The sequence below is a fragment of the Mustela nigripes genome, chromosome 2 (genome assembly GCF_022355385.1).
Source record: "Mustela nigripes isolate SB6536 chromosome 2, MUSNIG.SB6536, whole genome shotgun sequence".
Taxonomy (NCBI): domain Eukaryota; kingdom Metazoa; phylum Chordata; class Mammalia; order Carnivora; family Mustelidae; genus Mustela; species Mustela nigripes.
In genome coordinates this window covers 206,144,264-206,164,311 of record NC_081558.1, presented here as the reverse complement: position 1 = coordinate 206,164,311, position 20,048 = coordinate 206,144,264, and the positions used below count along the sequence as shown (strand labels likewise).

The window sequence follows — 20,048 nt, the reverse complement described above, 5'->3', positions numbered from 1 at the left end:
TTTTCAGACTGCTCCAAGATAGTTTTCAGAGACAGCTAAAATCTTGGCATCTCCTCTAGACATAAGATCGAACACATATTAAGAAATTTATTTTACTCCCTCTCTGGAGGGAGCCAGGCAGATGTCCTAAGGGTTTGTTGGAAAGGTGGGAACCGCACAGGTATGTTTATGAAGGGAAGAAATATGGCGAGGGTTTGTGAACGGAGGCACGCTGGTTTCTCCCCAGTGGGAGGAAGTCGGTCAGGTCGGTGCCTGACCGGACATCCGCCGTCTGCACCTTGTAGAGAGTTTCTGGAGGTGCCCAGATGCCGTGTGGAGGGCTGGGCCTTCAGGCCTGGGAGGGTGTCCTCCAGAGGACGCGTCATTCTCTGCGGACGCACGATTTATTTTTTTCTGCTGCTGTGGCAGGCAGAACACAAAGTCTGCTCTCAGTCTACCTGACAGATGCTTTCATCAGCCAAGGAGGGCGGGAAAGGTGGGCGCTACGCCTCTGGAAAGGTGGCTGGAGAGCTCCGGATGGAGTTCTCATTTTATAAAACTTCTGTGAGAAGAAGAACATGGGATGCTTCTGAAAGGGCAAAACAACAGAAACAGGCAAGAAGCAAAAAAAAAAGACCATTCTCCATCTCAAAACAAAGAACTTAACCACTCTTCATGTTTGGGTGTTTATTTTGATTAAAAAGTTATATATCCACATATGCTTGAAAGTTATAGTATACCTTGTTTTTTTATGTTATTTTATTCAAAAGAATCACTTAAATTATTGTGTAATAGTTCATTGTGTGGCTGAACAATGATTAATTCCGATCGTTGGGTAATTCTCTTGGCTTCATTTATTGACTACGATGAGTCATCCTGCAAACATTTTTTGTCCTAACACTTCTCCCTCCTGTATTTTAGTTTTTTTCCTTTTGATAGAAGTGAATTTTGTTGAGTCTTGGAAATGAACATTTTCATTTTATTTCATGATACTGTTCATTATCTGCCAAACTCGTTTCTGGATTTGAATGACCTTGGGAGCAAAGGGCCATTATGCTAAAGACTAGAAGATGATGTGCACGGTGGATTGCAAAGCATTGAGAAAAAAAGATGAATATGGTTCAAAAGTCAGGAACTGTAAAAGGGACACGGCTTTGGTGAAACTGCCCATTCTCTGAAATGAAATTCTGACCGTCAAGCGAGAAATCTTTCCAGCAAGGAACAAAGAGACCAAGTGCTATACAAACTAGCCTCCTGTGAGCTGAAATTTTGTAAAAAGAAATGTGCAAAAATTGGAAGGAGGGACTTTTGACTGCCTACCAGTGTTAAAAGGAAAATCCTATCTCAGTATTCTGACGACCAGAGCCCAGAAAGATCGAGGCTTGGAAAAAGATGCGGAACACGGCAACAGGAGATTGTGTTTTCACACCGTAAGAAGAATAAGGAAGAAATAGGTCCCCAAGGGGGGCGGGGCAGAGGCATCACAGCCAAAGACGATTGATCTCTCAGGCAGAAGGACTTAGTTTCCACGCAGTCCCTCTTTGAGAATGGTCTTGCAGCCGGAAAGGATAGAACGTCTTGATTTCACAAACACAAAACCCCGGGGAGAATGGCTTCCAGGGAACTAGTGCGCAGGTCAGTTACAGTTCTGTCACACTGCTTGCAGCGTAAGTTGGAACAATCATGGAAACCTGGAGGTAGGCAGGTCACGTGTCCAGATTTTCACAAAGGTGATTCCTGATCATTGTAGTTCCCTTTTAATGGCAATATCCAGTAAAAACCTAGAATGGATATATGAATGGTGTGTAAACAGTTACAGATAGGAACAGTTGAAACGGTTGAAACGGTAACATTCCAGGGATGGCGGTACCTGATCTCTCATCAGCCAACTTCCCTGCAGGCAGATACGTTCGCAGAGAACAAAGCGGGTTAGGAAACACCGTGTGATGAAGCTAGGCCTTCAACCTGCTAGTCCGTGGCAAACCCTGGGGAGCTAGACTGGATTGCACAGATCATTCCTTTTGCTTAGGTAGGAGGAGAAAAGGCCTCAAAAAAGAAGGGTTCAAAAGACCTGGTATAGCAGGGCATCCCAGACCCCTAAGCAGAACTTAGTCTTCGGTTTGGGCAGAAGATTCAACAGTCTGTGGAAGACCACGGGAAGGCACTGTTGGCGGGAAGGGTGGCCCTGGCCCCTTCTTTCGTTTGCATGTGGAAACTTGAGGGAAACCATGTGGGCTGGAACGGGATCAGTCCATTGTTAGAAGGAAACAAACAACATCTTCCCATGCCCTACAACAAACACAGGTGTGTTCTATTGAACACAACTAGGCTTAGGCATGCCCTTTCCACAGCTGGAAGGGGGAGCTCACTCAGGAGGGCTGGTGGAAACTTGTTAAGCCAAGCGCATGGCCCAGGGCCCGGTGACCAAGCCCAGAGTCATCAGGGATTTGCCTGGTCGAGTGGGAGGTGCTCGAAAAATCACACAGCAGACCCAGAATTTGTGTTGGAAGGAAGAAGTAGAGTTTGGATAAACATCTGCTCTAGTGACCTTTTCATGACTTTTAAAGACTCACCGCTAAGCCTGGGGCCCAGAATGGTGGTACTGGGAAGCTGACTTCTGTGTATAGTAAGCACCCCATGTGGATGCTTGGGGCACGGGTGGTAGAGATGTTACAGTTTCCTTAGCTGATACTGTCCTGGAAGGTTGGTTGGCTGGTTATTTTCTATGTCCGGGCAAACTAATACAATGGCTGAACTTTTTTTTTTTTTTTAACCCTTGGCTATCCTGCTAATAACACAGGTCAGTAATAGAGTAATTAAAAGCCTAACGACTCATCAGTCACGACAAGGATGGCAACACCAGTGCACTTTGTACTGCTGGAGCCACGTGGCCAGCATCGGATGGTGTCTGGCGTGATGCCTCAGGAGGGGCACTGCCAAGTGGCCCTGGGTTCGTTGGAGGGCTGCTCGGTCGCCAGGGTATCTAGAAACCCCATCAGGGCATATGCAGCAGAACGACCCAGATCCTTGTGCCTTTTAGAACCTCAACATCAAAGTTTAATATCTGAAATGCTGTGTTGAGCTTGATTCCTGCGACTGCAGAGCCTACCAATCACTTACCGTATTTACCAGTGGGTGGACCACGGTCTCTGATGATTACAGAGCCTTGTTCTCTGATGTGGTTGCCCTGAGAGCAGGTCAGAGACCAGATGATCCCCCCAATGGCAAGTGGGCTGCTGAGTAGGGAGAAGGAGGAGACGTGGGCCCTGGGCTCCGGAGAGAAAGACAGACGGGGCTGTTGAGAGACATAGGCACTGGGTTACTATGCAGGCGTGTCTGGATGGCTTTCCAGAAGGACTCACCGGGACAGGCTGGCCACCGGACCTTATGGTTTCTGTGGATCCCAGAGCACAGGCTGCACACACTCAGTTGGCTTCTCTCTCCCTCCTCAAAAGTGAAACAAAATCTTTAGACAGAGCTGGAAGAAGAAAAAAATAATCGATTCCACTGCTTCCTGGAAAAAACTGTGGCTCCGAGGGGATTTAAACTCCCAGGCGGAAAGGCCTGGTTTTCTGGGGTGGATCTCAGTGATGGACGGCTGCTCGCTTCTTCTTCGGAAACTCTCTCCGTTTGAACACAGACCGATGCCGATTTCGGAGACGAGTTTTGGCAGATTTACTGTGTGTGAATTTGGGGGCGGACCCGGTTTCTCTACCTCTTTGCCATTTTATTCTTGAAATTCTTGTAGACAAATGTGGGATAAAGGAGAAAAGATAGTGATCAGATGTTTTTAAGGACAATGTTTTCATGAAGTAAGATTGACATCAGCCTGCCAGATTTGAAAACGTGAAAATCGGTCTGTTTCTGCAGCACCCGGTAAGGTTTGCCTTGTCCCTGTTTTTCAGGTTGCAGACCTGAGCATGGGGGACCTGCTTTTGCACACCACAGTGATATGGCCAAACCCGCCAGCCTCCCTGGGAAAGTGGAAAAAAGAGCCAGAATTGGCAGCCTTTGGTACGTATCAGAACAGGGTTGGGGCATCTGGGTGGCTCGTCAGTTAAGCATCTGACTCTTGATTTTGGCTCAGGTCATGATCTCAGTGTTGTGAGATTGAGCCCTGTGTTGGGTATGGAGCCTGCTTAAGATTTTCTCCCTCTCTCTCTGCCCCTCCCTGCTTGCTTTCTCTCTCTCTCAAAAACAAAATAATAATAATAATAACAACAACAACAGGGTTGGTAGGGGGTAGCACAGAGAGGGAAGCTGGGCTTACTTTGCAAAATAAGAACATTTCTTTCTCAAGACCCAGTTTATTAACGTTAACTTCATTTCAGTTATCTGAATCGGTCTCCTGCCCCGGCCACTAGCGTGTCCAAAATAGTGAATGAAAACTTCCAGGTCCACATGGCCAGTGTGACCACCCCGTCCCATAGGAGGGAGGGAATGGCCTTGCCGAGCCTGCCTCGCGAATCACCATGTAGTCAGGGAAAGGTTTTGTTGTTGTCCTCACTGCTCAGAATCTTTTTAAAATAATGGGTTAATAATAATGTTATTAATAATAATTAATAATAAGGAAAACTTGTGTGAGACATGAAGACAACACTGCCTAGTTCTGAGAGATCTGAGCTCTTTCCTGGTCTCTCTGATTCCGCCGTGTAGGTGATATTGGGATTCAGGCAGTCGGTTCGCAGCTGGTTTGTTGGGGCAACACTGGGGCGCCTTGATCACTCGTGAGCTGCTTCTCAGTTGTGTGACTACTTCAAGCCAAAGCAGAGATGCTTGTGGATGATTTATTTTTTAATAAACTAGCTAGGCATTTTGAGACAGAAAACTATGGGAATTGCGTGTGTAAAATTCTTCTATGGGACCTGGTTCTGTTTTACATCATGTATTCTGAGAAGACTCTTTGGTTAGGCACTCGATATAAGGGAAATCTAGTATTTTCCATTCTCTTACCTTACCTTGTGTTTCTAGGGAAAAGGGATGGTTGCTCATTGCTTCTTTAATGGAACACATTTTTATTTTCTTTCCCTCACGATGTGAACGGAGTATCCCCAAATGGAACATCCTTGTGGTGTTAAAGTCAGAGTGTTGGAAATCAAGACTGTCGAACTTCCCGTTAGCCCACCCAAGGCTTCGCTGAAAAGCTTAGTGACGTTCCTAACAGTTCCAAAGAGCCGCTAGAGTTGCTGATGCCATTTCCTTAAAAATAACGAAGATGGATAGACGTGTGCAGGGAAAGCGCGTGACCAGATAGGACATACAAGAAAGGATTGGGATATTGTAACATGTTGGTCGTTTTTGATGGGCGGCTGCTTTCGGTGGGGCTAGGGATAGATTTGTCACCCTGCCCCTGCCACACGTTACCAGTTGTGTCTCTTATATTGTCTTTTCTTCTTGGAAGGGCTGGGAGCTTTCAGATGCTTCGTGGTAGGTGGCTTCTGGGAAGTAGGATTCCGAAGTAAATGACCCAAACCGTCTATCTTCTGGTTTCTGATTCTGGGTTACTGAAGAATGGTTCCAGAGTTCCACACTGGAATTTTTCATGACTGTCTCCTGAATTGTACAGATTTCCTGTGGTTAGAAATAAACAGATTTAGGGGTGCCTGGGTGGCTTATACAGCCTTTGGCTCAGGTCATGATCCTGGGGTCGTGGGATCGAGCCCCACATCGGGCTCCCTCCTCAGCGGGAAGCCTGCTTCTCCCTCTCCCCGTTTGTGCTCTCTCTCAATTAAATACATAAAATCTTTTTTTTTTCTTTTTAAAGAAATAAAGAGATTTAAAAGAAGAAAAAATTTGGAAGAAAGGAGGGGTCGACCAACTTTTTCTGTGAAGGCCACGTAGTAAATACTTTCAGGTTCAAGGGCCACGAGGCCATGTGCAGTCAGAGGCAGACAACATATAACCAAGTGGACTTCTGTGTTCACAGGCTGTTCCCAATGGGCCACGGGCCCCAGTCTGCCAACCAGTGGTACAAAGAGTTCCAGAAATGCTGGTTTTGAGGTTTGGGGTTTTACTTGGCTGCTTGCTGCCTAGGCTCTGATAGAGAACAGTGCGCGTTTCACTCTGCGTCACTCTGTTCCCTGCCCCACGGGCTGCTTCCTGGGGTTGGGAGGGTGGGCTGGCTCCCCAGATGGGAGCCCCCAACCCCTGTGCTGGGTGTGAATGGAAGCCGCAGCCCCCAGGCCCTGATCGGTGGTCACACTGCCAGTGGGTCCCACGGGCACCACAGTTAGCGAGGTGAGACGCTCCCGAGGCTCTAGGAGAAGTGGGAAGGATTCAAGCTAGGGTTGTGAGTAAGGGCAGATCGTCCTCACCATGATGAGATGAAATTCTTCGTGGGTTCCCAGTCCATAAAGGTGCCACGTTGGGCCGTTATGGTGGCATGAACAGAGCCTTGGAAACGCCCTTTGAAATCTGGAGTTGTTGTAAGGGAAGCAGATTACCATGGAACCGGCAGCTTTGGGGTTAAAATGTAGTTGTCTCTTGTTTTGATTTAAATCTCTAATCTCAGGAAACAGTGCAGCTTTCTTCTGCAACTGGAATCGATGTATTACGCTCCTAGCACCTTGATATTTGCTTCCAGGACAGCTCATCTGAACTGAATGTTGATCATCATCTCAAAAAAGAAAAAGAGTTTGTCTAGGCTTCCACCTTTTTGGGTATTAGATGATCACCTTCGGGGTGTGGAGGGAGCGCTGGGGTGAGCAGGGGTGCTAGAGTTTTGACTGAGGTCCTGTCTATGACATCAGGACAACACTTGCAGTCAGTTGAGTGAGAATAGCCCCAGGGGGCCAGACAGAGCTTAAGGAGGAGGTGGTTGTAACCCCAGCTGAGGACCACGGTGGCCCTACCACTGTGATCCAAGATGGCTGAGGTCAAGGTCAACTGAGGCAGGCCCGCCGCCTTTTTGGAACCATGGTGGCCACCCCCATTAAGCTGTGGTCCAAGGGATGTGGTGGGTCTTTTGAGACTCAGGTCACTGGACACCCTCTCTCAGGGAGTTCCCTCAGTTTTAAAGGACATGTTGTCCTGGCCATAGTGAGTTCTGCAGGCTTCCTGGTGAGCACACAGGACCTCTTCAGGTACTGGGCTCAGCCTCTGTGCAGAGTTGGTGCAGCCTCCTTGGCCAGTGGGAAATTGGGAGAGGGCGCCTCTCAGTTCATCCTCTGGGATTCTTAAGGGGGCCCAGATACGGGGAGCATGAAGGGCCAGGGTCGATCCAGACTCAGTGGCTAGAGTTGGTTTCTTCACACCTTCAGGTTCTTTTCTGCAGGGGAGGTGAGGAGGCTGACCAATCCTAAAGCAGATGGAAAATGAACCAGACACTTCGGGTTGGTCTCCAGAGGGCCTGGGAGCCTGCCCCACCCTATCCCAAGGAAAAATTTGCTGAACATTTATTCCCTTTGTAGTTCTGGGTCTGGTACACCAGGCGTGCCCCCTCCAGCTGCCATGGGACTGATGGGGCTCCGGCTCTGCCTTGGGCCGGGGCGTGAAGGGGGTTGGAGTCCCTGCCACCCAGGGCCAAGGATGGGCTCGCTCTGCTTCTAGTCCTCTGGGCGCCGCTTCTTCCTCCCCTGGAGCAGGGGTCAGAGTCACCGAGTGGTCACCGTGCTTAGCATTGTTCAAGGAATTCTATGGACTGAGCCTAACTATTGTGTCTCCCCCGTCCCCCAAACACTGGGAGAGTAAACCAACCTACTCCCTCTTTCTAAATGGCTTCCTGTGATTCAGTCTGTTTGGAGGAAGGGCACATGCATTCTGCTCCATAAGCCGATTTTTATTTCTTCGGGTCGGAAAGATGAATTCTGTCTCCCAAACTCTGAGCACTCTGTGCGTGTGTGTGTGTGGTATCAGCTTGTTTGGCGTGTGTCTATGTCACCGTAAACAACATCAGTGTCCTTGATGCTTGCCTGGTTTCCTCTAGCCGCTGACCTAGCACGTCTCTGTGAACTTGTGTATTGCTGGCATTTTTAAACTTGAGATGACACCATAGTAAAACGGCGTTTAATCTGAAAGTTTCCAGTGGGGCGGGAGGGTTTTTTCCATTTATTTGGGCTTTCTGTGTTTTTATGGAACCTGGAAAGTGCCGTCTCAGTAGGCTTGGTGAACGGTTGGAAGGTGGGGTCGGCGTGGGCTCGGCTCACTGCCTTCTCCCGAGCTGTAGTGTCGGTAACCCCACATTAGCGGGGTTCAGGGGAAAGCCCCACCCATGACGTGCTGTAACCGCCTGTGTCTTTTTTTTTTTTTTTTTTCCCCAGTCTTCAAAACTGCTGTGGTCCTTGTATATAAAGATGGCTCCAAACAGAAGAAGAAACTTGTAAGAATCTTACTTCCCCCTTGGATGAAAGGATTTCCTTTTCTATCCGTGTCTCAATTCTGCTTGCATAGTGATCATCCTACGCCTTTGCCAGACACCAGCCTCTGAGATTTTTTTGCCTTTTTTTTTTTTTAAACTTTTTAAACACGTTTGAAGTGTTGCTACGGACTGGAGGAAATTGCCCATCCTGCCTTCTGTCTGGCGGACTCACACTGAAAGCAGGAAAGCGAATCGATATCAGGCCTGCCAAGACCAGAACCTTCCTGACACTTGTTTGCTTTATCCATTCTCCTTCCAGGGGTCCCTCTTCTCCTTCCCGTGTCTCTCTTTTACCTGGATCTGCTCAGCGAACTAATTTGCAGACCCCGTGCTAGCTTATCTAAACACTGCCTCTGGCTTTCTGCTGGATGAACCAAAGTGCCATAGGGCTGAGGTCCCCCCTCCCACCCCGGCCAAGTGTGGGGGTTCCAGTCTCACTGATCTGGGGCGGGCGTGGGGGGACCCCGTCCAGTCCGGGCCAGAACAGATGGTTCTCAGGCACCTCGTTTCTTCTCCTCCTGCAGGTAGGATCTCACAGGCTTTCAATTTATGAAGACTGGGACCCCTTCCGATTTCGGCACATGATCCCCACCGAAGCTCTGCAGGTTCGAGCTTTGGCGAGCGCAGGTAAACCCCGAAATGCGCGTGTCCGACGTGTGTGTGAATTGTTGGTCTGAACCCACGCTCTTGGTCGAACCACCCTACCATTGTTTTCCCTCCTATATTCAACTCTCCTTCCCCCACAGCCTCTCCCCTGCCTCTTGTTTACCCAGCCACTTACTAGCTATTGAATGAATGAATGACCCGAGTAAGTGGATGTGATGTCTCCAATACCGTTCCAAGGAATTCTAGTCATTCTGTTGTATACATTAATAACTACATCAACCGATGTCGGGGTGGCAGTGAGTCTCGTATTGCTGGAGAGAATCCTGGAGAGCATGAGCAAAGTCCATGTAAAATAAATCACTTGCTTTTTTAACCAGGAGACTGGAAAAGGCCACCAAAAGCACGAAAAAGCCATTAAATAAGTATTTGTGTGTGTGTGTGTGTGTGTGTGTGTGTGTGTGTGTGTGTGTAGCATTACAAATCTTTGTATTAGTCTGGAGGCCTTTGAAATGTCAGGCCTTTTCCTGCGATCCAAATAGCCATAAAGCAAGCTGTCGGACCGCAAGAATATACTTATTACTATAAATTAGACGATGCCTAAGCTCAACACCCATGAACGCCAGCAGGGTACCGACCAAGAGAAGGAATATTTTTGTGACTCGGCGGCCCCGTTCAGGGCCTAATTAAAGGCCATTGTGGGGAGGAGCTGTCAGCAGTCACTCGCTCTCCTGAGCACGCACACTCTGGAGGGAGCACCTTGGGGGTCAGGTGGAAACTCTCAGGCCAGCAGCCGTCTGGTTGGCCAGAGAGGCCGTGGAAGGGACCGCCACACATACACGGTAGATGCTATTTCTGTATCCTCTCTGGCATCCGATGTGTCCACTGTGTGGCTCATCTTTCTGCGTGTCACCTCACCGTAGACAACTTCAAATGCAAAATGCGCTTCGGACAAACGTATTCAGGATGATTGTTCGCCTGAGGAAGGTTTCTTCCTGACCGTCCAGTGCGGAGATTTGCCCTGGCGCGTTTTTACATAGCGATTTGATTTTCAAGACCCTGGACCTATTTTGCAATCTTGGGCTGCAGATTACCTAGTTCGTGTTTCCCGGTGCCTGGTTTATAGGATGGGAAGCTTACGTTTATAGCAAACGGCAGGCTTCTCAGCCAGAGATTTTCCGTTCATGGAGGACTAAATACACACAGAATTTAAATTCTGACAAGAAAGCCATCTTTGTGATATGCCATTCCATTCTCACTCTGCTTTTCATTCAAATCAGGTTTAAAACAATCAAGATAAAAGCTTGTTTTAACAGAGTTATAAAGACCAGCCAACATGTTTCTCGTTATGAGATACATTCTAGTAGATCTGAGAAGTCAGAACGTGCAATTGCTTGATTTTTTTATCTTCATTTGGGAAGACCGGTAGAAATTTTGGCAGATGAGCCCTGGTTGGGATGAAACAGTGTGGGCACAGTGAGGGTTTGTGGCCAGGGCTCTGACCACGGGGAGGGCCGAGACCTCCCCATGTGTGGTCTCGATGTTTGTAGTGATTGTTTCTTTCACAAACACTCTATTCAGGACCTAAAAGAATACGGTACTGCTGCATTGTAAGCGCAGAGATGAAAGCCAGCTGTTCTCCCCTTCTCAGCGTCCCGTTTTTGCTTCCCTCAGAATGGGTACCTTGGGGGTGTCGAGAAAGCAAAACCCCATTTGTTTGCAGGACCTGCTTGTCTAGGGCACTAGGCCTGGTGGCTCACAGGGAGGGCTCCCACCAGGGACATGTGGACCTGCCTCTCTAACGCTGGCCTGATCGAATCTGCCTTACGACTACTCGCTCAGCTGAAATGGTTCAGCCGAACAGGCTGTGCATTGAAAGGGAGCGGTTCTTGCAAGAGTGTGATGGGCTGATGGCCCTTTCAGACCACCGAGCTGGAGATTTCAGCACCTGGAAATCTTCCTTCACATTAAGCCTTTCACTTTTTCTCTCTAAGATGACAAGGAGGGTAGCAAAGTACCTTTGGCTTTCCAAGGCTCTACACTCTTGAATCTCACACTGAGGCTTAGAAAATGCTTTTGTAAAAATGCAAATAAATCTCTTTGAGACATGCCCTAATTCATCCTTATTCTGATTTGTCTAGATGCAGAAGCAAACGCTGTGTGTGAAATTGTCCATGTAAAATCTGAATCTGAAGGCAGGCCGGAGAGGGTCTTCCATCTCTGCTGCAGGTGAGCCTGGGGCCAGGACGGGCTGAGCTCGCTGCCCAGACGGGAGGGGTGTGATGGCTCGATGTTCCTCCCCCGCTCCGCGGTCTGTACGTCCCCCTGTGCGTCCCTAGATGCCGCGTGCTTTTTCTTGTACATTTCAGAAATGCGATAACACTTAAATAACACTAACATTAAATAACACTAATTAGGGGCGCCTGGGTGGCTCCCTCAGTTAGGCATCTATCTGCCTTAGGCTTGGGACATGATCGCAGAGTCCTGGGATGGAGCCCCGCGTCCGTCTTCCTACTCAGTGCTTCCCCCTCCGCCTCCCCCTCTCCCTACTCATGCTTGCTCTCTCTCTCTCTCTCAAATAAATAAATATTCAAAAATAAATAACACCACCTGGACACGTTAAACTGATTTTATCAGAACATAGGCAGTAACCTCGTTAACTTCATATCCTTCTAGAAGGAAGTAGGCATTTTCTTGTGCGTGCGATGTTCAAATGAGGGCTCTTTGCCCATAGTTACATTGGATGAGGCTGTCTTGTACTATTTTGTTTCGGTGCTGAGGTGTGTTTATACTGTATCATCTCTGAGATGAGGCAGATGGAGAACGAGTGGGGACGAGACGAGAGGGCGTGGGGTGTGCAGGTGCTACCTGGGTCCTGGTCACGCCAAGAAATTTCGGATGGGTGTTTGCCACAAGCTGCTCAGTTTGACCTACAGATCTCAGGAGGAAGCTGAGCTTGGAATATGGGCTTCTACTGAGGACTTCTTTTCCTTTCCTTTCCCCCACCCCCGGTCCTTCTCTCTCCTCCTCCTCCTCCATGAGAATTTGAGAATTTTTTTCAAATGCAGCAAGTTCTCCCTCCCTCCCTCTGTCTCTCTCTCGTTTTTTTTTTTTTTTTTTTTTGCCTAACAGTGTCAAAATGAATGGTCCCGATGGCCAGTGTCTGGTGTATTTGGCTTGTCATACGATCTACACTCAGGCTTTAAGCTGATCACGGGTACTCAGTGATTTACTCAGTACCTCCCCAGTACCCCACACCTCGGGTAGTAATATGCTGTAATTTCCCTACAGGGAAATCTGACAGAGTTGGAGCACCTGGGTGGCTCAGTCAGTTAAGCATCTGTCTTTGGCTCATGTCATGATCTTGGGGTCCTAGGATCGAGTCCCGCGTTGAGCTCCTTGCTCATCGGGGTGTCTGCTTCTCCCTCTGCTTATGCATGCGCTCTCTCTCACACACACAAATAAATAAATAAACTCTTTTTTAAAAATTAAAAAAAAAAGGAAATCTGATAGAATCAATGTTGTTGGGCTTATTAGCAATATGTTTTCATGTTACTACTACCGTCATAAGAAGGCCCATGAACCAAGTATGAACCGTGCTAAGCCCCTTTATGCGTTATGCGTTACTTCATTTAACCTTGGCTTGGGGGAGCCAAGGCTCCCGGAGGGGCCTTGGCCTAAAATATTAGAGTAAATGAACTCCGAGTTCAAACTCCGGGAGATCTGACTCCAGAGCCTCTGTTTCATGTATCTGCATCACCTGTCTATGTCAGTGACACATCAATGAAGAGCAGAATGTGGGAAGCTGCTGGGACTAGAACTGACACTTTTTTCACATGGTCCACATGTGGTTTGAGCACCATCTTTACCATTGGTGATTTGGTTGGTAAGGTCTTGGGGGGTCCGGTCCGCTGGGCCTGCTCCTAGAGAAGCCACGTTCGTCATTGATAAGGAATACCAGGGAGTGCTTACCTGGGGTGAAGATACCGAGAACTTCATGAGAAAAATGACTCTCCCCCCGGAAGTACTTTTTTATTGTGGGAATTAGGACTTGGGAAGGTTGTTCGATTCTCTGCAGTGTCGCTTTAATACGGACTTGGTGAAGTATGTCACAGGATATTTCACAGAAGGACAACTTAAGAGGGAGCTACAGGTGTTAGTTGGGACATCAGATTTGGGTCCTCGGCAGAGCTGAGAATCCTGTGGTTCAGTTGTCTGCAAAAGCATTTTAGGAAAAAAGGCTTTGCCATAAGTGTCAAGGGCAGAATCTGGCAATGTCTGGGTGCGGGACCCGTCTGCTCATGCATGGGCTGTCTACCCCACATTGGCTGCAGGAGATGAATCAAGGAGCGTGACGGGAAGGAAGTCCTTGTTCTCTATCACCAGTGAAGAAAAAAGCATAGAAACGAGTTGTGGCCTCATTCTCTATGACCTTTGGCCATCAAGGATGTTTGTTGGGCTGCACCGGATGGTATCAGAAGTTCCCCGTGTGTTCAGGACTTTGCCCCTAACACGTGTCCATCTTCTTTCTCCTTACAGCTCTCCAGAGAGCCGGAAAGACTTCCTGAAGGCTGTGCATTCAATCCTGCGCGATAAGCACAGAAGACAGCTCCTCAAAACCGAAAGCCTTCCCTCATCGCAGCAATACGTCCCTTTCGGAGGAAAAAGATTGTGTGCGCTCAAAGGGGCCAGGCCGGCCATGAGCCGGGCAGGTACTGTGGGGATTCCGACGTTCAAGATCCCCGTCACCCCCGCTCCACTGTAGAACTCCAGAGAGCTTGACGTTTTCGTCGAGCAAGAATTAGACGTGGCCTTGAGGGGGCTAATGTTGGAGTACAGCCCTTCCCTGGTGTGAGGTTCCTTGCCCATGCCTCCTTCCCAGCAGCTCCCTGGGTTTTCTGCCCTTCATTCATGCCTCTTCCCTCCCTCCAGCTTCCCTCTGCCACCCTCCTCCTCTTGGCTGGGGGCTCCTCTCTCATTCGCCACACCAGGAAGTGAGCGCATTCTCTTCCTGGAGGGCCTCTCTCAGCCTGCTTGCGGAATGGGAGTCGCTGCTTTGCATGGCAGCCATCTTTGTTTAGCCGAAAGCAGTGTGTCATGTCTCCGCAAGGTCGTGGCCCACCATTCTGAGAACATGGTGGCCTCGTAGTCTGGACACACGGCATTGCCTGTTCTCAGGAAGGATTCCATATTTGGTAGACCAGATGACACATCAGATATTTACCCTGGCCTTAGGCCAGCTACCCAATTTTCAGCTTCATTGTTAGTTTGGGGAAGGCTTGAGCTGCTACTAGTAAAGAGGAATGTAGAGTTTAAATGGTCCCAGAGTATATCGTCTCTAAGGACTGGAACTGTCACGGTGGAGCGGGAAGGAAGGAAGACCCATAGTTCCGTCTAGAAACAGCAGTAAAATATATCTAGGAAGAAAGATGTTTTCATAACCTAGATGTATTAATGACATCAAGATATTAATACTTTTATCACTCGTTTCTTAAGAGGCACCCCCCATTTTTCAGGGATGCCAATAAAAGAGGCTTCCTTTGCAATTGCCAAGAAGATTCTGACCTTTCCGCCTATCCTCAGTTGTGTTGAAGGGTCATGGATAGAACTGTGAATGGTTGGAGGTTTTTGTAGACGTAGCCTATATAGCTTGACAAGGGATATTACGTTCTTTAAGCACTTAAACTGAACTAATGTTGGGGCTTAGTTATCTTGAACCTGTTCTCCAATCAGTTGATAGATGTTTACTGAAAACCTAGTGCAGTGAATACCCAGCGTTCTGTTGGGTTCTCCAAGGTACCTGAAGCCTCGTATACCTCTGTATCCATAGTTTCTCATGGAGGCCTCATGTTAAGAAAGCTTCGCGGATCCCCTTATAAGCTCAAAACAGAGCATTTCTCCTTAGAATTGTCCCACCTAATCCTTTTACTTGCCAAGGGATGCTTAAATTAGGATTGAGAATACATGTCCCAATCTTAGGAAACCTGCCTGTCACTGGCCAGGTTTCAATTGTTACTCAAGGGACTTAAATTCAGAGCTGCATTTGCTTCGAAACTAAAGCCATTTTAGTCTGTAGGACCCTCAGAAGTTTTCCTGCTGACACCCCTTTGGAAAGAAACCCAAACCACACCTTACTCCATCATGAAAACCAAGAGAAACCCCCCATGTCAGCCTGTTGGCTTTGGCTGATTGGAAGATTTTCCGCACGATGGCTCATTTTTGGCTGAGGAATGTCTCTGCTATTCTGCTTTTGAAACTCCTCATTATCAGCGGGTTTTTTACGTTAGATGATTTAAAGATGGTGTGTGATTGGGTCAGCTAGCACTAGCCTGTCAGTTTTAACAGTGCACTGGAGATACTCAGACCAGAGATGGTCTCCCTGAACCCCAGAAGGCTGGCTGGGTTATTAAGTATCCTTTTAATAAGGGATAAATACTCAGGCTTCATTATGCGTTGTTACGAATACCCATGAAAAGCCCGATATCCTAACACAGGATTCAGTCCTGAAGTATCGCATGTTTGCCGATCACCCAATTAAAATTTCTTTTGTTCCAACATTTTCTTATGAAAAATTTCAGATATACCAGCTGAGAGAATCATACACATAGAGAACCTACCATCTATTCTATAATGGATATTTTTCTGTATGTTCCTTATGTATCTACCCATCTGTCATCCATCAGCTCCTGTTTTTGACACAGTCCAAAAATACAGACATCAACTCATTTCACCCCTAAACACTTCAGCATGAGGATCACGGGCGGATGTTTCCAAGGGCCCAGTTTTGCACTGAGGTAATTCCAATACAGTGATGGGAGAGAGCCAGTTTCCACTCTGGGGGTTTTGGAATAGAAATGACCGGAACGTCTGCTTCTTCCTAGTAGAGTAGACACAGTGGTTCTTTTTTTTTTTTTTTTTTTTTCCTTTGTTCCATTTTTTCTGGAGACCATTTTTCAGTTCCCTTCCTTGATCAAGAGGGATGTCCACTTGTTCCGTATTTTATGATGGTAGAGCACCCCAGAACCATGATGGCACCTCAGGGGTCCGAGGCAGAGGATGGCAGGAGTGGGAGCCCACGCACAGACCTGGGACCTGCTGGGTCTGATAGTCCCTGGGGGTACTCCTGTCACTGAAGCAGTTTAATGGTTTTCAGGGCTTAGGTTTCAGGAATGCTCCTCCTCCTTGGTGTCCAGGCTCTCCCCCTCCATTGGAAACCCCACATTGCATTGCACCTTCTCGGCTGCCTTCTCACACAGCCGCCATTTGACTAGTGAGGGAGAAGCAGCAGCCTTCCCCGTGTGTGTGTGTGTGTGTGTGTGTGTGTGTGTGTGTGGTGGGAATGTTCATTTGTCTGACTGGGTGGTGTCTTATGTGTTTGGAATAATTCTGGCTTCCTAGAAGGCAGGAGGGTGAAGGAATGAATTCAGAGATTTTTTTCTTAATTTGTAGTCACTTCGTGCAGCACTCTGAGGCTCGGTGGCATGCGTGTCCTCTGTTATGCACTTCTCAGGCCATCCAGGCACCGATATTTTAATTGCTTTGTAGGAGAGAAATCGGTGAGACACAGAATGCAGTCCAGGGGAACTAGAGCTCCCATCTGCGCAGCTTCACCGTGAACGTGGAGCTTCGGCAGAGAGAGGGCAGGGCGGTCGCTGGAGACTAGCTGTCGTGCCCGTAGCTAACTTCCCGTCCTCCAGAAATGAATGGTACATTTGGTTTTCCAGAAAGCAGTATAGCTTCTGCCCCCTTGACACATCATGGTGTTGTTTACAAAGACAGTGGAACTCTAGAAGCATTGTCCACCCTTACCAAAGAGCCATCCCAGCGAAGTGGCCCTGGGACGGCCCCTAGGGGTCCCCAGAGCACCATGCCGTGCGACATCATCAGGGTTGAGGGCACTAATCAATCCCAAGGTCGGTGGTCTCCTTGGGGGCAGCACAGGATAGAGAAATAGATTGTTGCAGAGGGAGGTGAAGACCCTTTTCCCCGTAACCAACACCCCTCCCCGTGTCCCCCTGTCCCTCACTCTGCCCTTTGGCCAGTTGCCGTGCCATCCTCCAAGTCCAGACACGTGTGTGAAGTAAAGACTAAGACTAGGACTGATGAAATCTGGATTTGAAGCCCTGAACGACATCAAGGCACTAAATGAATCCCATGTAGTTGTTCCTTTGTTTTCTTTGCTGTCTGCATTTCCTCGCAGGTAAAGCATGTGGGGGTTTTATTTTTATATTTTTGTGTGTGTGTGCAGTGTCTGCCCCAAGCAAGTCTCTTGGGAGAAGGAGACGGCGACTGGCTCGAAACAGGTTTACCATTGACTCTGACGCCATCTCGGCCAGCAGCCCGGAGAAAGAGTCCCAGCAGCCCCCCGGTGGCGGGGACACTGACCGGTGGGTCGAGGAACAGTTTGATCTTGCTCAGTACGAGGAGCAGGATGACATCAAGGAGACAGACATCCTCAGTGACGATGACGAGTTCTGCGAGTCCGTGAAGGGCGCCGCAGTGGACACAGACCTCCGGGAGCAGCTTCAGGCTGCTTCCATCAGTCAGCGGGAGAGAGGTCGGAGAGCCCTGGATAGTCACGCGTCCCGCATGACGCAGCTCAAGAAGCAAGCCGCCCTCTCGGGCATCAATGGAGGCCTGGAGAGCCCGGGCGAGGAAGTCATTTGGGTTAGGCGCGAAGACTTTGCCCCATCCAAGAAACTGAACACTGAGATCTGACTGTCCCTTTCCCCCTAGAGAGCGTGTGTAGATACCGCCCCCTCTCCCCGCCCCGCCTCCACTCTGCCCCCTTCCTGTCCCCGCGAGGAGGAGAATGTTCCCTTAGGTCGCACTCTTGCACACATGGCCTTGGCGGCTGACTCTTGTTCCGAAGCCACGTAGCCACCCAACGTCGTCATGTCTAGAGACATCAGAAAGAATTGCTCAGAATCCCAAATAAGCTTGAGTCCTATCTTCTGTATATTACTAAGGGCTTTTATTTATTCTCAACTAATCAGGGCCAGAAGAATTAAAAAATTAAAAAAAAAAAAAAAAAAAGATTCTACAGCACTGGAAAGCAAATGAACCCCCCTCCAGGAGTTTAAAGTATGTACACAGATTAGTCGAAGAGATAGCACACAAAAATAAAATAAATAAAATTTAATAAAACGAATAATAATAAAAGTCACTCTATCTGAAATCAGACCAGGAGCCATCTCTTAGTTGGGGAAACCACCTTCAAACACAAAAACGCCACAGAGCAACTGTACAGCGTCACAGTGTTCTTACTCCTTTTCCCTCTTCGATGTCTGAGAATATCTGTGTATTTTAAGAATGTGTGAGGAGACGGTGGAGATGTATGTTTTGATGAGCTGTTGTTTTTTCTTTCTTCTTTTTTTATTTCTCTCTTCTGTTTTGATCTATGGCTGGTCTTACTCGATGTCCATGTTGGAAGTTCTAGTTTTGCATAGAGTTGTAAAGACGCCAAACTCTTTGAGAAGAGATCCAAATTTATCACTTGAAAAAAAAAACACTATTTTTTGTATTTTACCTGAGGTGCAGAGGCACAAACAGATGAGAATTTTACAGTGTTAGTGTAACTGAGTCTTTAAAAAAAAAAAAAATGAGGATTTTACCTTTTACAGAGAGAATGAGGCATGGTGGTTTATATTTATATACAAAAGGCCAACGAGATGCTTAGGAGAAATTTTTTTTTTTCCAAGAAGAATATTTCTTTTTTTTTTTTTCTTTTTTCTTTTTTCTTTTTTTTAATGTTTGAATCTCTATCTGAAATGGGAGCTTGGCTGGGTTAAACATGACACCCGGATGGGCGTGTGTGTGTCTGTTGCACATGGCGGGGGAGGGGAGACTCCTTCTCAAGGGGTTGCCATGGTGATCATTGGTTTTCCCATTAAAGTTGCATCTTCATCCATAGATTACCTATCCCTTCCCTGACAGTCCATACCAAACCTCTTAACAAAACAGCCTCTTCAAAACCTTGCTTTGTCTTTCCTACTTTCTACCTGCCAACGAAACAGGGTAAACATGCTAAAAATCTCACATTCTAAACAGATTTCCAAATAGGAAGAACAAAAACAAGTTAAAGCACTTTCGATTTTTTTTTTTTTTGAACGGTTTATAGCTTTTTTTTTTTTCTTCCCATTTCACAATGTCCACTTCCTAAGAAGGGTTTAAATAATATGAAAACTTTCTTTCTGGGGAAAATATCTATTTGGTGTTTGACACATCAGTAGGTACTTTAAAGACCTGAATTTTATAGTAGCTTTAGGAATTATATTTTATAAAAATCAGTTATGACTTTATATTTCCAGACAATAGAGAGTTCAGAACATCACGCTTCTATGCCCCTGCTTGCTTTACCCGCTCTCTTACCTGATATCCCTCCCCTTTTTGGGTTTCCAGGGCTTTGAGCTTGATCTTTTGAAAGTTTTATTCTATTAAATTTTTGCTATATCTTCTGATTTTCTTAAAAAGCTTTAGAATGATTTCTATACCCTTTGTACCACTGCATTGTTCCATACCTCCAGTTCGATGGTGTCGGATGGAAAACTGAAGCGAAGACTTCTGATAAGTCACACTTCACTGATCCCAGTGCAACACTTCCGTCTGAAAAATGCTGGAAAGTCTGGTGCTTGGAGAGGGTGCCATTGTCTCTTGTACATAAGGTCACGACGTGTCTATGTCAAAAGTTCTTATATATTTCTTTTATAAGCTGAAAGAAGGTCTATTTTTATGTTTTTAGGTCTACGAATGGAACGTTGTAAATGCCTGTCAAACAATAAAAATACTGAAAAGTATCTGGACAGTCCTGTGCCTTTTTGGACGGGAGGATGGATACGGACCATTGGCGGGAAGGAGTTCTGTGAGAGGAAATTCTTGGGAATGCCTGTGTTGTTTTCTTTCCTTTCTCTAGATAATCATGAGCATCAAGGAAAAGCTGACTTGGTAGAGTGTAAAGATTTTATTTTTTTTTCCAAATTGAGGTATAATTGACCCGTACTATTGTGTTAGTTTCAGGAGGACGACATAATGATCTGCTGTTTGTATATAGTGCACAAGGGCCCCCACAGGCGTCCTCTGAACGTCTGTCCCCACACAGAGCTCTAGAGTT

The 20,048-nt window shown here is 47.2% G+C and overlaps 1 protein-coding gene across 9 annotated transcripts in view; it reads left to right on the top strand.

The window, feature by feature from the left end:
* TIAM1 (TIAM Rac1 associated GEF 1) overlaps positions 1-19,734 on the top strand; it is a 383,207-nt gene extending 363,473 nt beyond the window's left edge. For 8 of the 9 annotated variants that reach the window (XM_059392241.1, XM_059392243.1, XM_059392242.1 and 5 more), the window contains 6 exons: positions 3,885-3,993; positions 8,238-8,296; positions 8,860-8,962; positions 11,080-11,167; positions 13,478-13,650; positions 17,187-19,734. In XM_059392241.1, coding sequence (XP_059248224.1) covers positions 3,885-3,993; positions 8,238-8,296; positions 8,860-8,962; positions 11,080-11,167; positions 13,478-13,650; positions 17,187-17,656 — 1,002 coding nt within the window. In that variant the 3' untranslated portion in view covers positions 17,657-19,734. The other variant, XM_059392245.1, reaches the window with a different exon arrangement.
* Positions 19,735-20,048: the final 314 nt, after the last annotated feature.